The sequence below is a fragment of the Gopherus evgoodei genome, chromosome 6 (assembly GCF_007399415.2).
Source record: "Gopherus evgoodei ecotype Sinaloan lineage chromosome 6, rGopEvg1_v1.p, whole genome shotgun sequence".
In the NCBI taxonomy this organism is placed as follows: domain Eukaryota; kingdom Metazoa; phylum Chordata; order Testudines; family Testudinidae; genus Gopherus; species Gopherus evgoodei.
In genome coordinates, this window is record NC_044327.1 from 16,198,800 (window position 1) to 16,219,636 (window position 20,837).

A 20,837-nucleotide genomic window follows, 5' to 3' on the forward strand; every position below is an offset into this window, starting at 1 on the left:
GTTTCACAATCATCATCACTGTGTACCACTATTAAAGTGTCTTTAGAACTTATACTGTGTGTATATATACATATATAATATAGTCTTTTGTCTGATGAAAAAAAATTCCCTGGAACCTTCCCCCTCATTTATATTAATTCTTATGGGGAAATTGGATTTGCTTTACATCGTTTCGCTTAAAGTCGCATTTTTCAAGAATATAACTATAACATTAAGTGAGGAGTTACTGTAAGGTAAGTCAACGGGAGAATATCTCCCGTCAACCCAGCATAGTGTGGACCCTGCAGTAAGTCGACCTAAGCTACATTGACTCCAGCTACGTGAATAACATAGCTGGAGTTGCGTAGCTTAGGTCAATTTACCATGGAAGTGTAGACATAGTCTTAGGGCTCACTTTCACCGCAGTGTTAGCTGGAGGTATAATTTGAGTGTAGTCCTTACCCTGACTCCTGTCCACACACAAAAGTCTCTAGCTTAAGTCAATGCTTTAAACTCCAGGTAGCAGGCCTATCAGGAGTGTGGGTGGAAGCTTGAGTGCTGCTGATGGTCGAGCTAATAATGAAGTAGAAATGCAGCCACTTGGTGCTGCTGATCAGCTCACTCTGTGCAACTTGAGTGTAATTTTGCAGTGTGGCTGTTCTGACTCAAGCTAACTCTGCAGGGCAGATATATCCAGGATAGAACCGTTCACCAGCGAAATACCACGTACTAGAAATAATTGAGGTTTGGTGGATGCATTTGGATTTGGGCATAACTTCTGAAGCTGCTTGTGTACATTTTTCCTATGCTGACTCCTGTGAAGGGGCGTTCCATTTGTCAGAGATTTACTTTCCTTTTACTAGAGAACAGCTGTAAGACACCGTCACTTTAATAAAATTGCCCAGGAGGGTAAACACTTCTCCTGTTTTTTTTATTAAGTACCTGATGTCTGTTATATATAACATCTTGTAGACTAACAGGCATATTGGAGCATGAGCTTTTGTGGGTGAATACCCACTTCATCAGATGCTGTGTGGGTCCTTAATTTTGTGTGTTTTCTTTCAGTATTATGAAGTGTTACTAGAGGTGGCCTGCTGGATCTTGCAAACCACCAAAAAATGTGTTGCGTGCTTTTGTGGACAGCCCCTTCTGACCCGTGAATGGAACCGGGCTTCCTAGCTCCCAGTGGGGTGGAGGAAGATTTTGCCCACTTGGGCACATGCAGAGGTCAATACGTCAGACGCGAGGCGGGCGTGTATCTACTAGGTAAGCCACGTTGTGATTCCCCTGGCTCCACCCCCTCGCTTGGTTCTGCTGACAGCGCTCGCTCCTGGCCCCACCTCCCTCTGATAACCCCGCCTACAACCCTCCCTTTGTTCCTCCCTACCGCAGGACTGGCAGCCTTATGGCCCCGCCCCTTTCATCAAGCCACGCCCTCTACTTTACTGGCTCCTCTCCGCTAGCCCCGCCACCGCGCTAGCTCCTCCCGCTTGCGGCTCCGCCCCATGGCCACGTTCGTTGGCTTGGCCCCGCCCAGCGGCAGCGCGTGCGCATGCGCGGCGCTCGGGCGGACATGGCGGCGGCGCTGTGTGGCGGCGCGCGGGGCCGGCTGCTGTGGTGGCTGCTGGCGGCCGCGGCGCTGGCCCCGCGGCCGGCCCGGGCCCTGATCGAGGGCCTGTACTGCGGGCGGCAGGTGTGCTACGACGTGCTGGGCGTGAGCCGGGCCGCGGGCAAGGCCGAGATCGCCCGCGCCTACCGGCAGCTCGCCCGCCAGTACCATCCGGACCGGCACCGCGGGGAGCCGGCCGGGCCCGGCGGGGAGACCCTGCAGACGGCGCACGAGAAGTTCCTGCTCATCGCCACCGCCTACGAGACCCTCAAGGTGAGAGAGCGGGACCGCTGCCCCGGCCGGAGCCGCTCCGGTAAGAGACACCGCGGGGGGCGAGCGGGGGGCTCGAGCCGGGGGAGTCCCTGGGGAGAGGGGGCTTCCAGCCAGAGGTCAGGCTGGGGGGGGTGTCTGGGGAAAGCTGAGGGAGAAGGACTAGCTTGTGGGAAGGGGGTGACACTTGCGGGGGGGCTCCCCGCACTGAGGGAGTAGGGGGCTGGGCTGGGGCAGAGGAGGACAATAAGAGCACAGGCTGGGGAGCTGCAGGAATGGGGTGTGTCTCAGGCTGGAGGGGCCCACCCCGGTCAGGGGCCCGGCGGATGCCAGGGGTCGCAGTGAGGTGTATGGGGGTGGTGACTGACTGGGGTCTGGGCCAGGTTGGTTGCCCCTGGGATCCTGTTCCCATCAGCAGGCCTGTCTGGCCCTGGGATAATGGCCAGGTATCAAAATCCAACCTCTGCAGTTGGCACTAATTCACATCTTTGTAGGCACCCTCAGCAGAGAGGGGATGAGCCACTGTCCCCTAGCTGTGGTCACAGCAGGTCAGGGCTGAGAAGCTGGTAGGGCAACATGGTGGAAGCAGACAGAGCAGCTGCCCTGTTTTGTGAATAGAACATATGTTCTTATAGAGGGCTAGGGCTCCACTAAAGTAAATTAATGTAAATGGCTTGACTGGGAGGAAACATGAGAAAAGTAAGTGTAGCTAAGGTAAAATAACAGAGGAATCGTTTTGTTACTTTAAAAGTGTGATTAAAACCAGCTGTTAGCATGGGGACCACATCACAACTGTGTAAAGTAAAGGTCACTTGCTTCCTAACCCTTTTCAAAACATGCATTTTACAATTCAGCATTTGTTACATAACTAACTTAGAGTGATGAAAAAGTGAGACCCACAGCTTTGTGTAGTATAGTTAAACTTGGGTGTAAAATAAGGAGGCAGGTACATGTCTGGTGCAGATATTACCTCCTAGATGACATGGTCTCACAGGAGGTTAGTACTTTTAAAGCCTAATGCTCCCCTCCACATCTCTGGGCTGATGAGAGCCTTTGGGAGAGTAGATACAAGATGAGTACTGCTTCTCCCTCTCCCCTCTCTAGGGTTCCCATTTTGGCTTCTGCAGAATATGAGGGGTTAGGGGGAGGAAGCCAGCTGGATTAATCCAGATATCACTCCTTTCCTTTCCCTCGTCTCCCCCCCCTCCAAATCTATAGAAGAAAATTTCATACATGACTGTCTTGTACCTGTGTGACATCCATAGTGAGAAGAAATCCCTAGAAGTACAGCTCCTACAGAAGTTATGCTTTTCTTCTTCCCTGAGCGGGATGTTCTCACATAGTGGATGAAAGAGTATATGTGTGAAGAATGCATTGTGGTATTTTTCTTTTAGGGTGTGATTTGTGCTGCATTTGCCTGGATCTTATTTACTGCAGCCTATCCATATAATTTTTTATAATAGGAGATTCATCATAAGTACTTGTACACTGTTTGTTTGATTTCTCACTAAATGATTGATTTGTGCATCTGGGAATGGAGATGCTCTCCTTTTTCTCTCCTCCCCCCCACCCCCCAGCCCATATCAACTCCACACAAAAGACCAAATAAGTAACAATCTATTTGGATGCCCCCTAAACACTTTGGATAAATGGAGTTGTGCTATAGTGCATAGTATAACATTTTGTATCTGAAGGCTATAGAAAAAGGTGCATTTTAGAGATTCCAATATAGTTGTCATTTTATAATCTTACTGGAAGAACATCGGAGGGAGAAAAGAAATTTACTGTACTGGTGTGTGTGAGCATGAAATACCAAAGAAATCTGCCACAGTAGCATTTAACTTCAAAAGGAGAACTACATAAAAGCAAGGAGGCTAATTAAATAGAAATTAAAAGAATCAGTCATGAGTGCAATGCCTGCAAGCTGCATGAATTTTTTTAAAAATACCATAATGGGTGTTCAAGCTATATATGTACCACAAATAGGGAAGAAAAAAAGTAAGAGGACCAAAAAAATGCCAGCATCACTAAACAACAGAGTAAAAGAGACAGAGACAAAAGACATCCTTTAGAAATTGGAAGTCTAATCCAACTGAGGAAAATGGAACGAACATAAACTCTAGCAAGTGAAGTGTAAAAGTATAATTAGGCAGCCTGAAAAAGAATTTGAAGAGCAGCTAGCAAAAGACAAAAACTGACAGTAACAATTTTTGAAGTACATTGGAGGCAGGAAATCTGCCAAACAGTCAGTGGGGCCATTGGATGGTCAAGGTGCTAAATGAGTACTTGAAGACAAGATCATTGGGAAGAAGCTAATGATTGCTTCGGTCTTCACTGCAGAGGATGTGCGGGTGATTCCCACACCTGAGACATTCTTTTTAGGTAACACATCTGAGGAACTGTCCCAGGTTGAGGAGTCAGTAAGAGGAGGTTTTGTAACAAATTGATAGATTAAACAGTAATAAGTCCCCAAGACCAGATAGTATTCACCCAAGATTTCTGAAGGAGCTCAAATATGAAAATGCAGAACTACTAACTATGATACGTAACCTATCACTTAAATCAGCCTCTGTACCTGATGACTAGCAGATAGCTAATGTGATGCCAGTTTGTTTTTTTTTAAAAGGGCTCCAGAGGCAATGCTGGTAAACCCAACTGCAGTACCTGGCAAATTGGTTGAAACTATAGCAAAGAATAGAATATCAAAGACATAGATTAACACAATATGTTGGGGAAGAATCAACACTGCTTTTTTTAAAAGGGAAATCCTGCTTCACCAAGGTGTTAGAATTCTTTGAGGGTTCAACAAATGTATGGACAAGAGTAATCCAGTGGATGTAGTATACTTGGACTTTCAGAAGCCTTTGACAGGGTCTCTCTCCAAAGGTTCTTAAGCAAAGTAGGGAGTCATAGGTTAAGAGGGAAGATCCTCTCGTGGATCAGTAACTGGTTAACAGAAAACAAAGGGTTGGAATAAATGGTCAGTTTTCACAGTGGACAGAGGTGAATAGTGGGGTTCCCCAAGGACCTGTACTGGGACCAGTGCTGTTCTTCGTATTCATAAATGATATGGAAAAAGGGTAAACAGTGAGGTGGCAAAATTTGCAGATGATGCAAAATTACTCAAGACACCTAAGTCCAAAGCAGACTGAAGAGTTAAAAAGGACCTCACAAGACTGGGTGACAAAATAGAAGATGAAATTGAATGTTGATAAATGCAACAGCAGTCAAAAAATCTAACAATGTTAGGAACCATTAGGAAAGGGGATAGATAAGACAGAAAATACCATAATGCCACTATATAAATTTGTGGCGTGCCCACACCTTGAATACTGCATGCAGTTTTGGTTGCTCCATCCCAAAAATATATATATTAGAATTGGAAAAAATACATTATTAGGGATATGGAGCAGCTTCCATGTGAGGGGAGATTAGAGACTGGGATTGTTCATCCTGCAAAAGAGAGAAATTGGGGGTGGGAGGGAAGAGATATGATAGAGATCTATAAAATTGTGAATGGTGTAGAGAAAGTGAATAAGGAAGTGGTGGTTACCCCTTCACATAATAGAAGACCCAGGGGCCACCCAGAGAAATTATTAAGCAGCAGATTTAAAACATAAAACATACTCACAATGCACAGTGAACCTGTAGAACTTGTTGTCAGAGGATGTGTTGTGAAGGCCAAAAGTAGAACTGGGTTAAAAAAAAGACAGAGAAATTCATAGACGATATGGCTATTATTCGGGACAGTCAGGGTTGCCAACCCTATGAGTGTCGTTAAACCTCTGGCTACTAGAAGCAGGGACTGGATGACAAGGAATGGATCACTTGATAAACTGCCCTGTTCTGTTTATTCACTCTGAAGCATCTGACACTGTCCACTGTTGGAAGACAGGATACTGAGCTAACTTGGAGCATTGATCTGACCCATTATGGCCATTCTTATGTAAAAATGACCTTTATTTCTGCTGTATTTTCCAGATTGTCACTTTGCCATATGTTGTGTGACCATCTAATGATCCTCATAGAATGCTAGCATTCAGCAGTATAGAGTTAAAATTGTGATATAACCATAACTCTCATGAGCAGGCTTCAGGAAAATCAGTGTAATTTAACGTCATTTCCTTGTTCCATACACTTAAAAATATTTCATTAAGTATTCTGTAAGAAATTGACTATAAAAAATGTCAATCCAAAGGGGAAGTGTTCCAAAAATGAAACAAATTGAAACAAACCAGATATAGGACGGTAGAATGGAAATGCCCTTTCAGTTGTAACTGAAAGGGTACTTTGTAATTTTCTTTTTTGTTTATTCCTGCCAATATTGAGGCTGCAGACTACAGAAGGGTATCCAGGTAAGCAAGCATCAGGGGCCTTATTTATTTGTGAAGAGTCTCTTACTGAGAGAAATTCAAGGACCTTTGCTTGCAAAAGCAATTAGGGCTACCTATTAAGCTCAAAAGCAATGGGTTTTCTCTCAAAAATAGTGCTACTTTAGGCCTGCATGCAAACTGTACAGTCTCTTCCACACCTTTCCTTTTTTCCTTTGGAAGGCTTCTTCATTCCATTACCAATAAAATTAAGCATATTCAGACTGGTAGCTCTGATTTTGCAAACAAACTGCAGTAGAACCTTTAAGATACAAACACTGGAGTTGCAGACTTTCCGGTCAACTGGACATCCTGTGGAACTGGAAGTCATAAATCAGGCAGCAGCGGAGACCAAAAAACCAAACAAACAGCAAATACTGTATTGCCTCTGGACTTCAGTGATGGAGCTCAGGGCTTCAGCTGCACAGAGGGTTGAGGCTGCAGCTGTTGAGGAGGGCATGTCAGGGTTCAGGGTGGGGGAGATGGTGCATAGGGCTTCTGACCCTCGGGAGCACTGAAGCTCGGGGCTTTAGACTGGGGGGAGGAGTGCTGGGGCTTGGGGCTTCAGCCCCACAAGGGGCGCTGGGGCTTGGGGCTTTATCTACGAGTGGAGTGCCGGTTTCAGCACTGGTGCTCCCCCTGTAGCTGAAGCCCCAAGCCCTGGTGCCATCTACCTCGTCACGCCCCGCTGAAGCCAGGAGCAGAGCTGCAGGGCTGAAGCCCCAAGGGTCAGAAGTCTAACCTCTTCAGAGTTACGGAACACTTCAGAGTTACGGACAACCTCTATTCCTGAGGTGTCCAGAATTCTGAGGTTCTACTGTATTGTCTTTCAGTTGAAACTTCCCGTAACTCTCATAATGTATTAATCCCTAGATATATTGTGGATACGTTTGCTATATCAATATTTGAGTTAGCTTTAAAGTTTTTAAGCTACTAACTGGGTGGCAAGGTAAAAAATTGCTGCTGATGAAAAAAATATGAACAAAGTCAAGTAAAATGTGTTAGCATTCTAAAGGGTATATAAACATCTTGTATTTCATCTGGAAATAGTCCCCATCTCCAATTGTAGCAAACTACATTCACTGGAGTCAAATTAATCCCCTGTACCCAACTTCCAGACATCTAGAGCATTGCATTTGGTATGTTCATCCAGGTATCCTCTCAAAAAAATTCAGAACTGTGATTTTTTAAATTAATACTAACGTTACAAGTAGTGTCTGAGATTCTTATAACTGGAAGAAAGATGAGAGAAAAATTTACTTTTATAGTTTGTTTACTTTGTGCTTTTGGAAACACTGCTTTCCCCTGTTTGGCTTCCCTATCCGGCAGTAGGGAGGAGGAAGATAGTTTAAAAAAAAAGAAAACTAAAATGTAATCATTCATAAATTAGCAGCGGGTGTTGTGGAGGACAAGCATAGTATGTGAAATGACGCAACAATTTTTAAAAGTAATGTTCCAGACTTTTCAAGTTAAAAATGTTCCTTTTAAATGGTGAGAAAAGTAATGAATTCAGGATCAGAATGGCTGTAGTGGTTTCTGAGGAAAGATTATAATGGCCAGATAGGTGTAGCTTGGCTAAGCCACAGCTAAGGGATGAGGTAAAAGATACAGGAGCAGGTATAAATACATGAAAGGATGGGGGTTGCTTTACCAAGTGTTAAGTCAGTGTAACGAGATAAAATAATTAACAGCAGGATACCAAGGGAAGAAAAAATAACTTTTGAAGTGGTAAGAGAGTAGCCCATTACAGACAGTTGACAAGAAGGTGTGAATAACAGTAGGGAGAAATTAGCATTGGGGAAATTAAATTTAGGTTTTGTAGTGACCCAGCCACTCCCAATCTTTATTCAGGCCTTCATTCAGGTCTGATGGTATCTAGTTTTCAAATTAATTCCAGTTCTGCAGCTTCACGTTGGAGCCTGTTTTTGAAGGTTTTTTTGTTGTTGAAGAATTCCCACTTTGAGGTCTGTTATTGAGTGGCCAGAGAAATTGAAGTGTTCTCCTACTGGTTTTTGAATGTTATGATTCCTGATGTCAGATTTGTGTCCATTTATTCTTTTGCATAGAGGGCTCATTCACCTGCACATCTACCAATGTGATATATGCCATCATTGCCAGCAATGCTCCTCTGCTATGTACATTGGCCAAACCGGACAGTTTCTGCTGGGAATGGTTGGATCATTACAAAACCTAAACTTAATTTCCCCAATACTAATTTCTACCTACTGTTATTCACACCTTCTTGTCTGTAATGGGCCACTCTTTTACCACTTCAGAAGTTATTTTTCCTCCCTTTGTATCCTGCTGTTAATTGTTTTATCTCATTAGACCAGGGGTGAGCAAACTTTTTGGCCCAAGGGCCACATCGGGCTTGGCAACTGTATGGAGGATGGGTAGGGAAGTCTGTGCCTCCCCAAACAGCTGGCCTCTGACCTCTATCTGCCCCCTCCCAGTTCCTACCCCCTGACTGCCCCCCTCAGAACCTCCAACCCATCCAACCCCCCCTGTTTCTCGTCCCTGACTGTCCCCTCCCAGGATCCCCACCCACTATCCAACCCCCCCGACTGCCCCGACCCCTATCCACACCCCTGCCCCTAACTGCCCCGGGGATCCCACCCCCTTATCCTACCCCCTCCCAGCTTCCTGTCCCCGACTGCCCTCCCAACCACTATCCACATCCTCGTCCCCTGACAGGCCCCCTGGGACTACCAACCCTCCCTGTTCCCCATCCCCTTACTGTTCCCCCAGAACCTCTGCCCCATCCAACCACCCCCTCCTCCCTGACTGCCCCCACGACCCCACTGCTTCTTTACCAAAAACCCCCGCCCCCTTACCAACAGCAGGAGCTCGCAGCCACTACACCCAGCCAGAGCCAGCTGTGCTCCTCATGCTGCCCAGTGGGAGCAGCAGGCCAGAGGATGGTCCACGTGGTGGCATGGCAGCGAGGGAGAGGCTGGGGACTAGGCTAACTGGCTGGGAGCTCAGAGGCCGGGCCAGGCCGGGCCGTAGTTTGCCCATGTCTGCGTTACACTGATCTAACACTTGGTAAAGGAATCCCCATCCTTTCATGTATTTATACCTGCTCCTGCATCTTTTACTTTGTACATCTGATGAAGTGGGTTCTAGCCCACAAAAGCTTGTGCCCAGATAAATTTGTTAGCCTCTGAGGTGCCACAGGGACTTCTTGTTTTTTGTTTTTTTTTTTTTTGCTGATCCAGACTAACACGGCTACCGTTGAAACCAGCTAAGGGATGGAGAGTGTAATCTACAGATATTTTACAGGAGAAAGAAGAGAATTATGCTGGATGGTACAAAGGGTATAACTAAGACGAATTAAATGTAATTAAGAGATGAGATGCGTAGGCTAAATACCAGGAAAATGTTGAGAAAGTGGGATCCGTTAGGCCGTGGAAATCTCCCAAAGGAAATGGTAGCAGTCCTGTCACTTGGTGCCTTTAATATTAGACTGCCCCCAAAAAACTGAAAAACATATACACACTCCTAAAAAACAGAGTATTTTAAAACAAAACAAAAACCCTCACCTTGCATTGACTCCGAGATGGATTAGAACCAACTAATACCAACCGTGTGCTTAGTATGTGGCTGTCAAATGCTTAACTGTTCAAAAATGAAATTTCTTCAGACAGAGCCAAGTATGCATTACTCAGTCAGGGCTACATATGTGTTTTAGAATAAACATGTTTAGGTTGCCAGAGCACAGGAAAAGATCTGAAGAATTTTCATAATACCTGGAAAGCAGTAGCTTCTTATTGAATATTAAAAATTGTTTTTTTTTAAAAAAGTTTTCCCCATCTTCCATATAGAAATCAGGCTAGCACAGTTTTACGGCTAATGATGTTGTAACAGTAAAGTAATTTTGGTAACCAAAAATCACGTCACTACCAAGCCATCTTATGAAATATTCTATGTGATACTGATTAAAAGCTTAAGGATGCAAACCTACAAAATTTTGTTTTAACTTTTCTTGCCAGGATGAAGAAACACGTAAAGATTATGATTACATGTTGGATCATCCTGAAGAGTATTACAGCCATTATTATCACTACTACAGCAGGAGATTGGCACCTAAAGTGGACGTCAGGATAGTGATTCTAGTCACCGTATGTGCTATCTCTGTGTTTCAGGTGAATTATATTTATGCTTATTATGACTTATATTGAATTTCTAAACTGGAGAATAGTAAAAGCTGAAATCTAGATTCCTTTACCATTAGTGAGTTACTGAGGTTTTTTTCTTCAATTGTACAAGTAGAACATTCCATTGTTTCAGCTTAAGTGTGGTCTACTATCATTGGTGTGCTGGACAGATATTTGTCCAGTCATAGAAATCGTATCCTGGACCAAGGCTGGGCAGTTAGTGGTATTAACTTCTTTGTTTGGGGGTTTTTTTTGGTACCATAATTTAAAGGATAAGAAACTTGCACTGCTGGAGAAATAATCTAGTTCGATGGTTCAAAAAAATTAAAGGCTAAACAGTCCATCTCAACAGTAGGAGCTAAATTATTGCTCAGTGTTAGACTGAGCTAATTTCTCATTTTTATATCAGTGTTTTAAGAAGCTAATTTTGAAATTCTTATTGAAAGAATGTTCATAATGACTGATGTATTTAAAACAATCATGCTCCTGATTTCATAGTAGCCATGAAAATAAGAATTAGTTTCAATCAGTGAAGTCTTGCTCTTAAAATGCATATATTTTGCTGTTTAGAAATTTGGAAATATTTTGTTTTGGATAAGGAAATAACTCTGTATACATCTTTGAGCAATTGTTTAAATAGAATAAATTTCTTAACTCTTTTCTTTAACACTTCGCATTACGTATATTGGAGTTACTTGCTCAAGACATTCTATAAAAGATAAAATGTCCAGTAGTTAATATGCTGTAGCTGAAGAAATGATTGAACCTTGCTATCTGATGGTCCAGATGTCTCTCTCATCATTTCCCCCCCAAATAACCCAACTAGGAGCTTTTGATTCCGTAATGCTTATAGCACCATCTGCAGATCAGTAGCTGTCATAGAGTTCTCACCCTCCAAGCAATGTTCACTTGAACTGATAGATCCCTGAAGGCTTATACAGCTACATATCCTACTTCTCCTCAAGCCTACTTGGTTCTGATGGTGAAATAGCACCCATCTCTCCTCCTTTTCCTTGGGTATAAATGGGGAGATTCGTTTTTGCCTGAAATTTTCTAAACTGGAAAATAGTAAAAACTGAAGTCTAGATTCCTTTACCATTAGTCTGTTACTGAGGTTTTGATGATTGCAAAGCCAACATAACCTCACATCTAAATCTATTTGGCTTTCGTTTGCTCTCTGCTATAGCTATTGCCTTAATGCAAGAGTTGATCTTTCCATAAGTTGCAGTTCACATCTTTCACTAAGGAAATGTTGCCCCAGTAAGACTTTGATAACTATCTGGGTGAATTACGCAGAGAAAAGGCTGTTTTTTCTCATCTTTCTAGCCTTATTTTGTCTGTTGTCCCTTCCTCACTCAAGAATGAAGCAAGATATGGAAGGGGATTGAGTCTTGTAAAGCAAATCCTGTCAAGTTAATAAGATTGCCTTTACATAAACTATTTAATTAACCATTTAAAATGGTTAGCGCCACTTCTGATGTACTGTACTACTGCTTTAGTTGCAAATCCAAGATAATTAAAAATCTTTAAGAACGTTTTTGTCCAGTAGAAAACAGTGAAACAGTTTAACATGACATTTTAAGCTAAGATGTATTGTGTGTCAATCTAAACAGTGACTCGTAGTCCTGTAATACCATAATATGGACTAGCTACAGTGGGTAAATCCTCTGATACTGAACTGGAGAATTAGAATTAAGGTCCCAAATTATTTAATGCATTGAAGTTTGCAAACCATAATTCCATTTGTATCAAACTTCTGCTGATAGTGATGTTTGTATGTGGGAGAAATGATCTCACCAAAATAGGGTTCCACTGTACTGGACAAGAATAGAATTTCTGTCAAGCAGCAAACTCAATGTCCCCTATTGTGCCATCATTGCTTGTGGCAGTATGCAGTGAGTGAAGAAATTCTGCATACTCATCAAACAAATGTATAAGCAGCTGAGCCACAGTGTTTTAGTATGGAAGAGAAGCATTTTCTTAACTGTTGTCGTATTCTGTAGCAAGACATGATGCTTCTGGTAAATTAGGGTATGTCTACACTATGGGATTATTCCGATTTTACATAAACCAGTTTTGTAAAACAGATTGTATAAAGTCGAGTGCACGCGGCCACACTAAGCACATTAATTCGGTGGTGTCCGTCCATGGTCCGAGGCTAGCGTCGATTTCTGGAGTGTTGCACTGTGTGTGGGTAGCTATTCTGTAGCTATCCCATTGTTCCCGCAGTCTCCCCCGCCCATTGGAGTTCTGGGTTGAGACCCCAATGCATGATGGTGCAAAAACAGTGTCGCGGGTCATTCTGGGTAAATGTCATCACTCGTTCCTTCCTCCGTGAAAGCAACGGCAGACAATCATTTTGCGCCCTTTTTCCTTGGATTGCCCTGGCAGATGCCACAGCACGGCAACCATGGAGCCCGTTCAGCTTTTTATTATTGTCACTATGTCTACTGGATGTTGCTAACAGACGCGGTACTGCAGCGCTACACAGCAGCATTCATTTGCCTTTGCAAGATAGCAGAGAGAGTTATCAGTTGTTCTGTACCACCTGCCTGCCATTGTAAATTGGCGATGAGATGACGATTATCAGTCTTTCTGTACCATCTGCTGCTGTCATGGGTGCCCCTGGCTGAGGTCGGCCGAGGGCGCAAAGACAAAAATGGGGATGACTTCCCGAGTCAATCCCTCCTTTGGTATCTAAAAATAGTCAGTCCTGCCTAGAATATGGGGCAAGTGTACTAGAGAACCAGTGTATAAGAGGACTAGAGAGCACAGCCGCTCCATGTCATATCCCGCTGAAATGATGAGCTGAATGCCATTCTAGGGGGTGCCCCTGCAACAACCCCACCCACTGCTTCCCTGCTCCCGCAACCCTCCTGGGCTACCGTTGCAGTGTCCCCCCATTTGTGTGATGAAATAATAAAGAATGCAGGAATAAGAAACACTGACTTGTTAGTGAGATAAAATGAGGGGGAGGCAGCCTTCAGCTGCTTTGATAGTCCAGGCAGTACAGAATCTTTTCTTTACACATGAAAGGGAGGGGGCTGATGGAGCTCTGTCCTCAGTTGCTATGATGAAGACGGTAACCAGCCATTCTGAACCATCTACTGGGAATGACTGGGAGTCATTCCTATTTTTACCCAGGCGCCCCCGGCCTACCTCACTTGAGGCCAGCCAGAAGCACTCACGGGCTGATGATGACGACGGATAGCAGTCATATTGTACCGTCTGCCACCAGGGAAGGGAGGGGAGAGGATACTGCTGTTCACTGCTGCAGCATCGCGTCTACCACCAGCATTCAGTAGACATAGGGTGACATTGAAAAAAGTCAGGAAACTATTTTTTTCCCTTTTCTTTCACAGGGGGAGGGGGTAAATTAATGAGCTATACCCTGAACCACCCCGGACAATGTGTTTGACCCTACAGGCATTGGGAGCTCAGCCAAGAATGCAAATGCTTTTCGGAGACCGCTGGGGACTGTGGGATAGCTGGAGTCCTCAGTAACCCCTCCCTCCCTCCCTCCCTCCATGAGTGTCCATTTATTTTTTGGCTTTCCGTTAACACTTGTCACACAGCACTGTGCTGTGGACTCTGTATCATAGCCTGGAGATTTTTTTCAAATGCTTTGGCATTTCGTCTTCTGTAATGGAGCTCAGATAGAACAGATTTGTCTCTCCATACAGCGGTCAGATCCAGTATCTCCCGCACAGTCCATGCTGGAGCTCTTTTTGGATTTGGGACTGAATCGCCACCCGTGCTGATCTGAGCTGTGCGCTGGGCAAACAGGAAATGAAATTCAAAAGTTCGCGGGGCTTTTCCTGTCTACCTGGCCAGTGCATCCGAGTTCAGATTGCTGTCCAGAGCGGTCACAGTGGTGCACTGTGGGATACCGCCTGGAGGCCAATACCGTTGATTTGCAGCCACACTAACCCTAGTCCAATATGGTAATACCGATTTCAGCGCTACTCCTCTTGTCGGGGAGGAGTACAGAAACCGGTTTAAAGAGCCATTTATATCGATATAAAGGGCCTCGTTGTGTGGACAGGTGCAGCATTAAATCGGTTTAAACGCGTAGTGTAGACCAGGCCTCAGTTTCTAGAATAGGCCCTGCAAGCTTCCCCCCATTGCTCTGTGAATTTTTTGTATCTCTTTAAGAATAAACGTAGCAGTTGCTAGTATACTGGGTTTCATTAATAATGTGGGGTTAAAAATCTGTCACTGAGGCAGAGAACATCAGCAGGAAAGGTTGCTAATGTAATCCACAGGATAATCCTTCAGTATGAAAATAACTTCTATCTGATATAATACATGGTTATTATGAAAATTAATCTCTCACTATCTTACTACTGTTGTAAACTCATTCTACCTGTCATTAAAAAGAATGAAATTAAATGTTATCAGATTCTTCTTTTCCTTGAACATTCTAGATTGTGAAATATGTTTTCTTTAGCAGAATGAGCGCAGGGTTGGAGCCCAAGAACTAAAGAGTTCTAATCCTGGGTTTAACAGAGCTAACACATTGTGGCATTTGTTCTCCATCCAGTAGCTGGCCCACAAAGAGATTTGAGTCTGCAGTTGGTGTTAAGCCAAGGGGACCTGGTCCTTCAGCTTAGGCAGGACAATCACACTTTTCAGGCCCCACAGAAGACCCTTTCTGGGCAGGGATGTTTTTAGACTGGTATTGCTACTGACTTGCTGTAAGACCGTGGGCAGGTCAGTTCACCCCTCTGCATCTATCATATGGGGATGCTACCACTTTTACTAAATGATTATGTACCAGAGGTCATGGATTCTTATGTTTTCCTTCTGTTTTCTTTGTTAAAGCTACTGCTGAAACTAACAAGCTATTACTTTTTTCTATTCTAGTTCTTCAGCTGGTGGAGTAGCTACAACGAGGCCATTAACTACCTAGCTACAGTGCCAAAATATCGTATACAAGCATCTGAGATTGCCAAGCAACAGGGCCTACTGAATAGGGCTAAAGAAAAAGGCAAAAATAGACGGTCTAAGGAAGAAATCCGTGAGGAAGAGGAAGAAATAATCAAAGACATTATCAAAAATAAAATAGATATAAAAGGCGGCTATCAGAAGCCTAAAATATATGATATCCTTCTATTCCAAATCCTCTTAGCTCCTTTCTACTTATGCAAGTATATAGCTTGGTATTGTTGGTGGATTTATTGTTTTAATATTAAAGGGCGAGAATATGGTGAGGAAGAGAAGCTGTATATCATACGCAGGTACATGAAAATGTCGCAGTCTCAGTTTGACAGTCTGGAAGATAATCAGAAAGAGACGTTCCTGGAACGGCAGCTATGGATAAGAGAGAACTATGAGGTGAGTAGTTGTGTCATGTTGTGAAAATGAATGTTAAATGCCCAATTTATCCAGCTTAAAACCTGGTGTTCTCCTAGGGTGTCTATTGTGGTTGTACTGCCTGTAAGACTGATTCATTTCTAGATATCGCTCATTAAGCTGGAGATTTTTGGCAATGAGATTCAGGTTTTCTGATCAAAGACAGTCTTTGCTCATCTATCAATGTGCTAGAATATCACCCTTATAAATTAAAAACACCTTTTTAACACAACCATTATAAATGCTGGGGGCAAAACGGGGTGTGGGGTGGAGGCTGACAGCTTGCAATGTCCCATGTAATAACCTCGCAGCCCCCTGAGGGGTCCCAGCCCCCAGTTTGAGAACCCCTGCTCCAAAGTAAGTGTTTATCCAAACCGTTTGAGATTGTTTTTTATCACTCTACCAATTCAGCTAGTTCCTGACTCTGCCCTCTTTACCCTTCAGTAGTTCCTGACTTGCAGTGATGCAGGGTCTGACATACTTCTTGCAGGGCGTGGCTGTTTTATTCAAGTATAGCGCTCCATTGTTCCAGATCAGAGACTCCACACAATACACAAGCTCCGTGCCCTGGTCCTGAGGATGTTCCAAAGCCTATTACTTTGATTTAAGTACTGACTCTGCTTCTTGTTGTACAAGACGCAAGTGAAAGATTATCCTTGTACCAAGGAATTTGTAAGTGAAAACACATTAGGAGCCCTCATAGCTCTTTAGCACAGTAAATCTATATTTAAACGTTTTCTGCCTTACTGTGTTGCTGTGGTGATTTTATGACTATTGAGAGCAGTACTTCATATTTTGTAACTGTGCCACATAATATCTACAGTTAGCCAGTCTAGGGTGCAGAGTTCTTCAAATCTCTTGTGCAGAAAAACTTCCGTTACCATTAAGACACCATGCAGTTATCCACTGTTGGAGATCAATCCTACTGTCTGTCTTACTAGAAAGAGGCTAGCTAGTTCAGCAGCAGGTGGAAAAAATACTAGGAACTGAAAGAATCACAGTAGCAGCAGTGCCAAATTTCAGACCTAGATAAACAGGCTTGAAAAAGTTTGTGAAGTCTTGATCATGGGGAAGTTAACTGTACACGTGACTTCCACACGGCATGGTGGCTTTTTCATAATGTAATGGAGGGAAATTTTTCAGTCTAGACCCAAGATTTACTGATCTTTTGAAACCAGTGTGTTTAGTACTGTTGTATCCCCTGAGGATGTTATATTTTAAAGATTAGATTGAACTGGTGCCCCGTACACCTCCCCACCCCGAAAATAGCTATCAGCATTTGCTTAGAATTTCCTGGCAATTAAAATATCCAGTTATAATTCTAATCCTAACGCATCAAATGTGATGATAAAAGCATTTACTTCCACAGCTAGACAGATTAAAAAAAAATAAAAACATCAGATTTAATCACATTCCAAAATTTGTCTAATTAGGCTTGACTACAGAAGGACACAAGTATGAAAACAACTGGGGGAAACTGTTAAGTCAGTGCCTCTAGTTACTACATTAAATATTTCCTATACTGTAAAGGGTTTGCTCAGTTTCCTGAGTATTGCCTGTCTTTGTTGCTGTGAATAGTATAGTCTCCTGTACAAGCATGCTGCTTTTAGTTGACGTTCCTGGGTGTTTTACAATGCATTCTTTAAGGGCTTAATAAATTCGAGATAAAGCCAAATACTGCTCTTACACCACCATAGACCCTAAATCCAAAGTAACTCAACTGAAGTTAATGGAGCTCTGGGCCAAATTCTGCATTCCACCAGCAATCTGAGACTGACCTGACTCTATAGCAACCTGGAGTGTATGGTTTTAAAAAAAAAAGGATCTGCAGTTTGATTCATTGTAATAGCTGGAATAGCTCTTGCCTCTAGTATGAGGCTCGTCTTGAGAGCAGACTTTTTCTTGGACTTTATTTAAAGTCACTTTTTCTTACTCCTATCCAGGTCTACAAGCAAGAACAAGAGGAAGAGCTAAAGAAGAAGATGGCCATGGACCCTCGATGGAAGAGATATAGGCGGTGGATGAGGAATGAAGGACCTGGAAGATTAACGTTTATTGATGACTGAAGGCTGTTGAACAATGTACAGTACTGATAAACCTGACTTGCAAAAAATTTTCGTAACTAAATTTTCAGAGTTTTATCTGCTGTGCCTCGGCAGTGATCTAAAACTCAGGAATAATTTCATCAGGCAGAAAATTAGTACAAGTTTACCATTTTTATAAATAAAAGTGAATCTGTTAAACAGAGACTTAGTTCATTGTTTATATTCTACTTGCTTGTGGAGCTGGAGTTCCTTGTTTAAAGAAGTGTTTCACATGAAAGCTGTAAGAACAAATGCCAACCCAACTATACCTTACACCCTTCATCAAGAAAGTTTTGGAAGTCTCCTAGCTGCATTTTTGTTTTGTCCCCTCTTTAAAACCATAAGGTTTGTACATTTGGTTGTTAGGGGTGTGTAAACACTCATGTAAAAATCTATAGGCAGGGCAATTTTATGGCTCTTCATTTTTCCTCTCTAGCCCCATGCAAAAGCTTCCAAAATCCGAGTGATCTTGCCAATATAGTATACTTGATGCAGACTGAGCATAATGGACTTATATTTGCCTTTTCCATGCCCTGTGCAGTTGGAATCATAGTCTTTATTAATTCTGGTAACAAGTGGAGCATGATTATTCAGCACAAACAGGCCTTAATCTTTGTCCTGCAGAATGATACATTAAGCAGATTTTGCTAGACTCTTAGGTTTGGGTTTTAATCTTTGTACACTGAACTGTAGATACTTGTTTGGAACAAGTGTACCAGTATTCTACTAAATATGCCATATTACTTGCACCATAGTATTAGTATAAGGGAAACTAATCCTTTTGTTTAAAAGGGGCAATTTAATGCCTTATGTAAATAAAAAAAAGTTGATTATAACCCCAATCCGTTTCAAATTCTAAAACCAAATTAACATTTATAAATAAAATATTCTCTTTAGCTCTTGTCTGACTCTTTTGAACATAGCTACTTCACAAGTCATCTATGAAGGGAAAAAATGGAATGTTTCTCTCAACTTCTCCCATGCTTTCTTCATAAGTGAGAAGTATTCAGTAGGAATTCATCTCTCGTCTGCTTGGGAAGGTTCTGTGGCCATCTCTCTGTTAAGGAACCTTACTGGTGGAAAGACCTAGTGTGGTCAAGGCTCAGGCTGCTTCGACCATTTAAGACAGTGCACAAAACAGATGTTAGTCACATGTATGCTATGGCTCCCTCTTATACTAGTGTCTGTTCAGCTGGTGGCACCTGTTGGGGACTTTCTTTAAAATTTCTTCATGCATTTCAGGCTTTGGATGGCTAGAAAGCTAGTGAAATGACAGACCAAGAGCGGGAGTGAAAGCTTGAACAATTGAGAGGGGAAAGGGGTTTAGTCAAACTGGTAAAATCTGCTAATAGCTATTTAACTCCAATAGCTGTCCAGTATTTTGGAGAATTGAACTTCATTATAGATTTAGCATCATCTACACTTCAGTTATGATACAGCTCTATGTCTGAGACATGTAGCAGGTCTTGCCAGGACAACCAGGGAAGATTGTGCTTGATATTTCAAAGGTTTAAAAATGGTGTGAAGTGGAGGGAAACAACTTGATTTTTTTTGCCTTTACACGTAATAAAACAATAAAATGGTTAACATAAGAACGGCCGTACTGGGTCAGACCAAAGGTCCATCTAGCCCAGTATCCTGTGTACCGACAGTGGCCAATACCAGGTGCCCCAGAGGGAGTGAACCTAACAGGCAATGATCAAGTGATCTCTCCCCTACCATCCATCTCCATCCTCTGACAAACAGAGGCTAGGGACACTGTTCCTTACCCATCCTGGTTAATAGCCATTTATTGACTTAGCCACCATGAATTTATCCAGTTCTCTTTTAAACGCTGTTATAGTCCTAGCCTTCACAACCTCCTCAGGTAAGGAGTTCCACAAGTTGACTGTGCGCTGCGTGACGAAGAACTTCCTTTTATTTGTTTTAAACCTGCTGCCTATTAATTTCATTTGGTGACCCCTAGTTCTTGTATTATGGGAATAAGTAAATAACTTTTCCTTATCCACTTTCTCCACATCACTCATGATTTTATATACCTCTATCATATCCCCCCTTAGTCTCCTCTTTTCCAAGCTGAAGAGTCCTAGCCTCTTTAATCTTTCCTCGTATGGGACCCTCTCCAAACCCCTAATCATTTTAGTTGCCCTTTTCTGAACCTTTTCTAGTGCTAGTATATAGTTACTATTTAAAATCCATTGAAGACCACTTTTAGAAGTACCTCCTCTCAAGTATAAAGGTGTAAATAAGAGTGTAAATTTGGACTCATGTTAACCCATTAACAATTTAATTTACATTTGTTAACTTCAAAAGAATTGCTAGAAACTTGCTTTGCCACTGGACTGCTGCTAATAACCTGACCCTCACTTTGTCAGGAACCTTTTAACATAAAATCTTGGGGGGCCCAGAGTGAGCTGGTCTGTGCTCCTATGAAGGAACGCTGCAGACATCATTCTTAGAGTTCCTAGAAGGAACCAGGATGACTGCCGAGTAAAGCTGTTCAAGTATGGGGGTGGGAGGAGGCACTCCAGGGAGTGGGGCAGGGAGGCAGGAGTTGGCAGGAGACAGCGCAGACTCTCCCCCTGCAAATAAAGAGCTATAGCTGCTGTGAGGTCGATGGAACAGAGGCAGGAAAAGTGAAGCTTCTGCCTTCCTCGGGCAGGAAGCAGTGGGAGTGGCAGGGTGGATTTCATTTAAATCAGGAAGCCTCAGTCATGGTTTTCTACATAAAAGTGCATTCTTGTTGGTTGTTAAAACCTTAATACATATTCTTCACAACTCAGAGATGTAGGTTTCATTTTTAGAAGGGACACACTATACATTTTTAAAGGGATTTATTTTGAAAATTTTTCAGATTAGCTTTACAGCTATATCAGAAAATGAATGATTGGTTATTTCATTTACCAAAAGTAATTGAAGCAGATATTTATGAAGTCACTGGGAGGTGAACTATCTCCAGTTCAACAGGTTAATCATTAATATTTGGAGGATTTTCTTGCCATGCTGTATTAGG

At 42.8% G+C, this 20,837-nt stretch overlaps 1 protein-coding gene across 1 annotated transcript; it reads left to right on the forward strand.

The window, feature by feature from the left end:
- Positions 1–1,552: 1,552 nt before the first annotated feature.
- Positions 1,553–17,989, forward strand: DNAJC25 (DnaJ heat shock protein family (Hsp40) member C25). The gene is made up of 4 exons (XM_030566859.1): positions 1,553–1,861; positions 10,221–10,373; positions 15,252–15,722; positions 17,684–17,989. Exons 1-4 carry the CDS (start codon positions 1,553–1,555, stop codon positions 17,804–17,806), a joined length of 1,056 nt encoding a protein of 351 aa, XP_030422719.1. The 3' UTR covers positions 17,807–17,989.
- Positions 17,990–20,837: the final 2,848 nt, after the last annotated feature.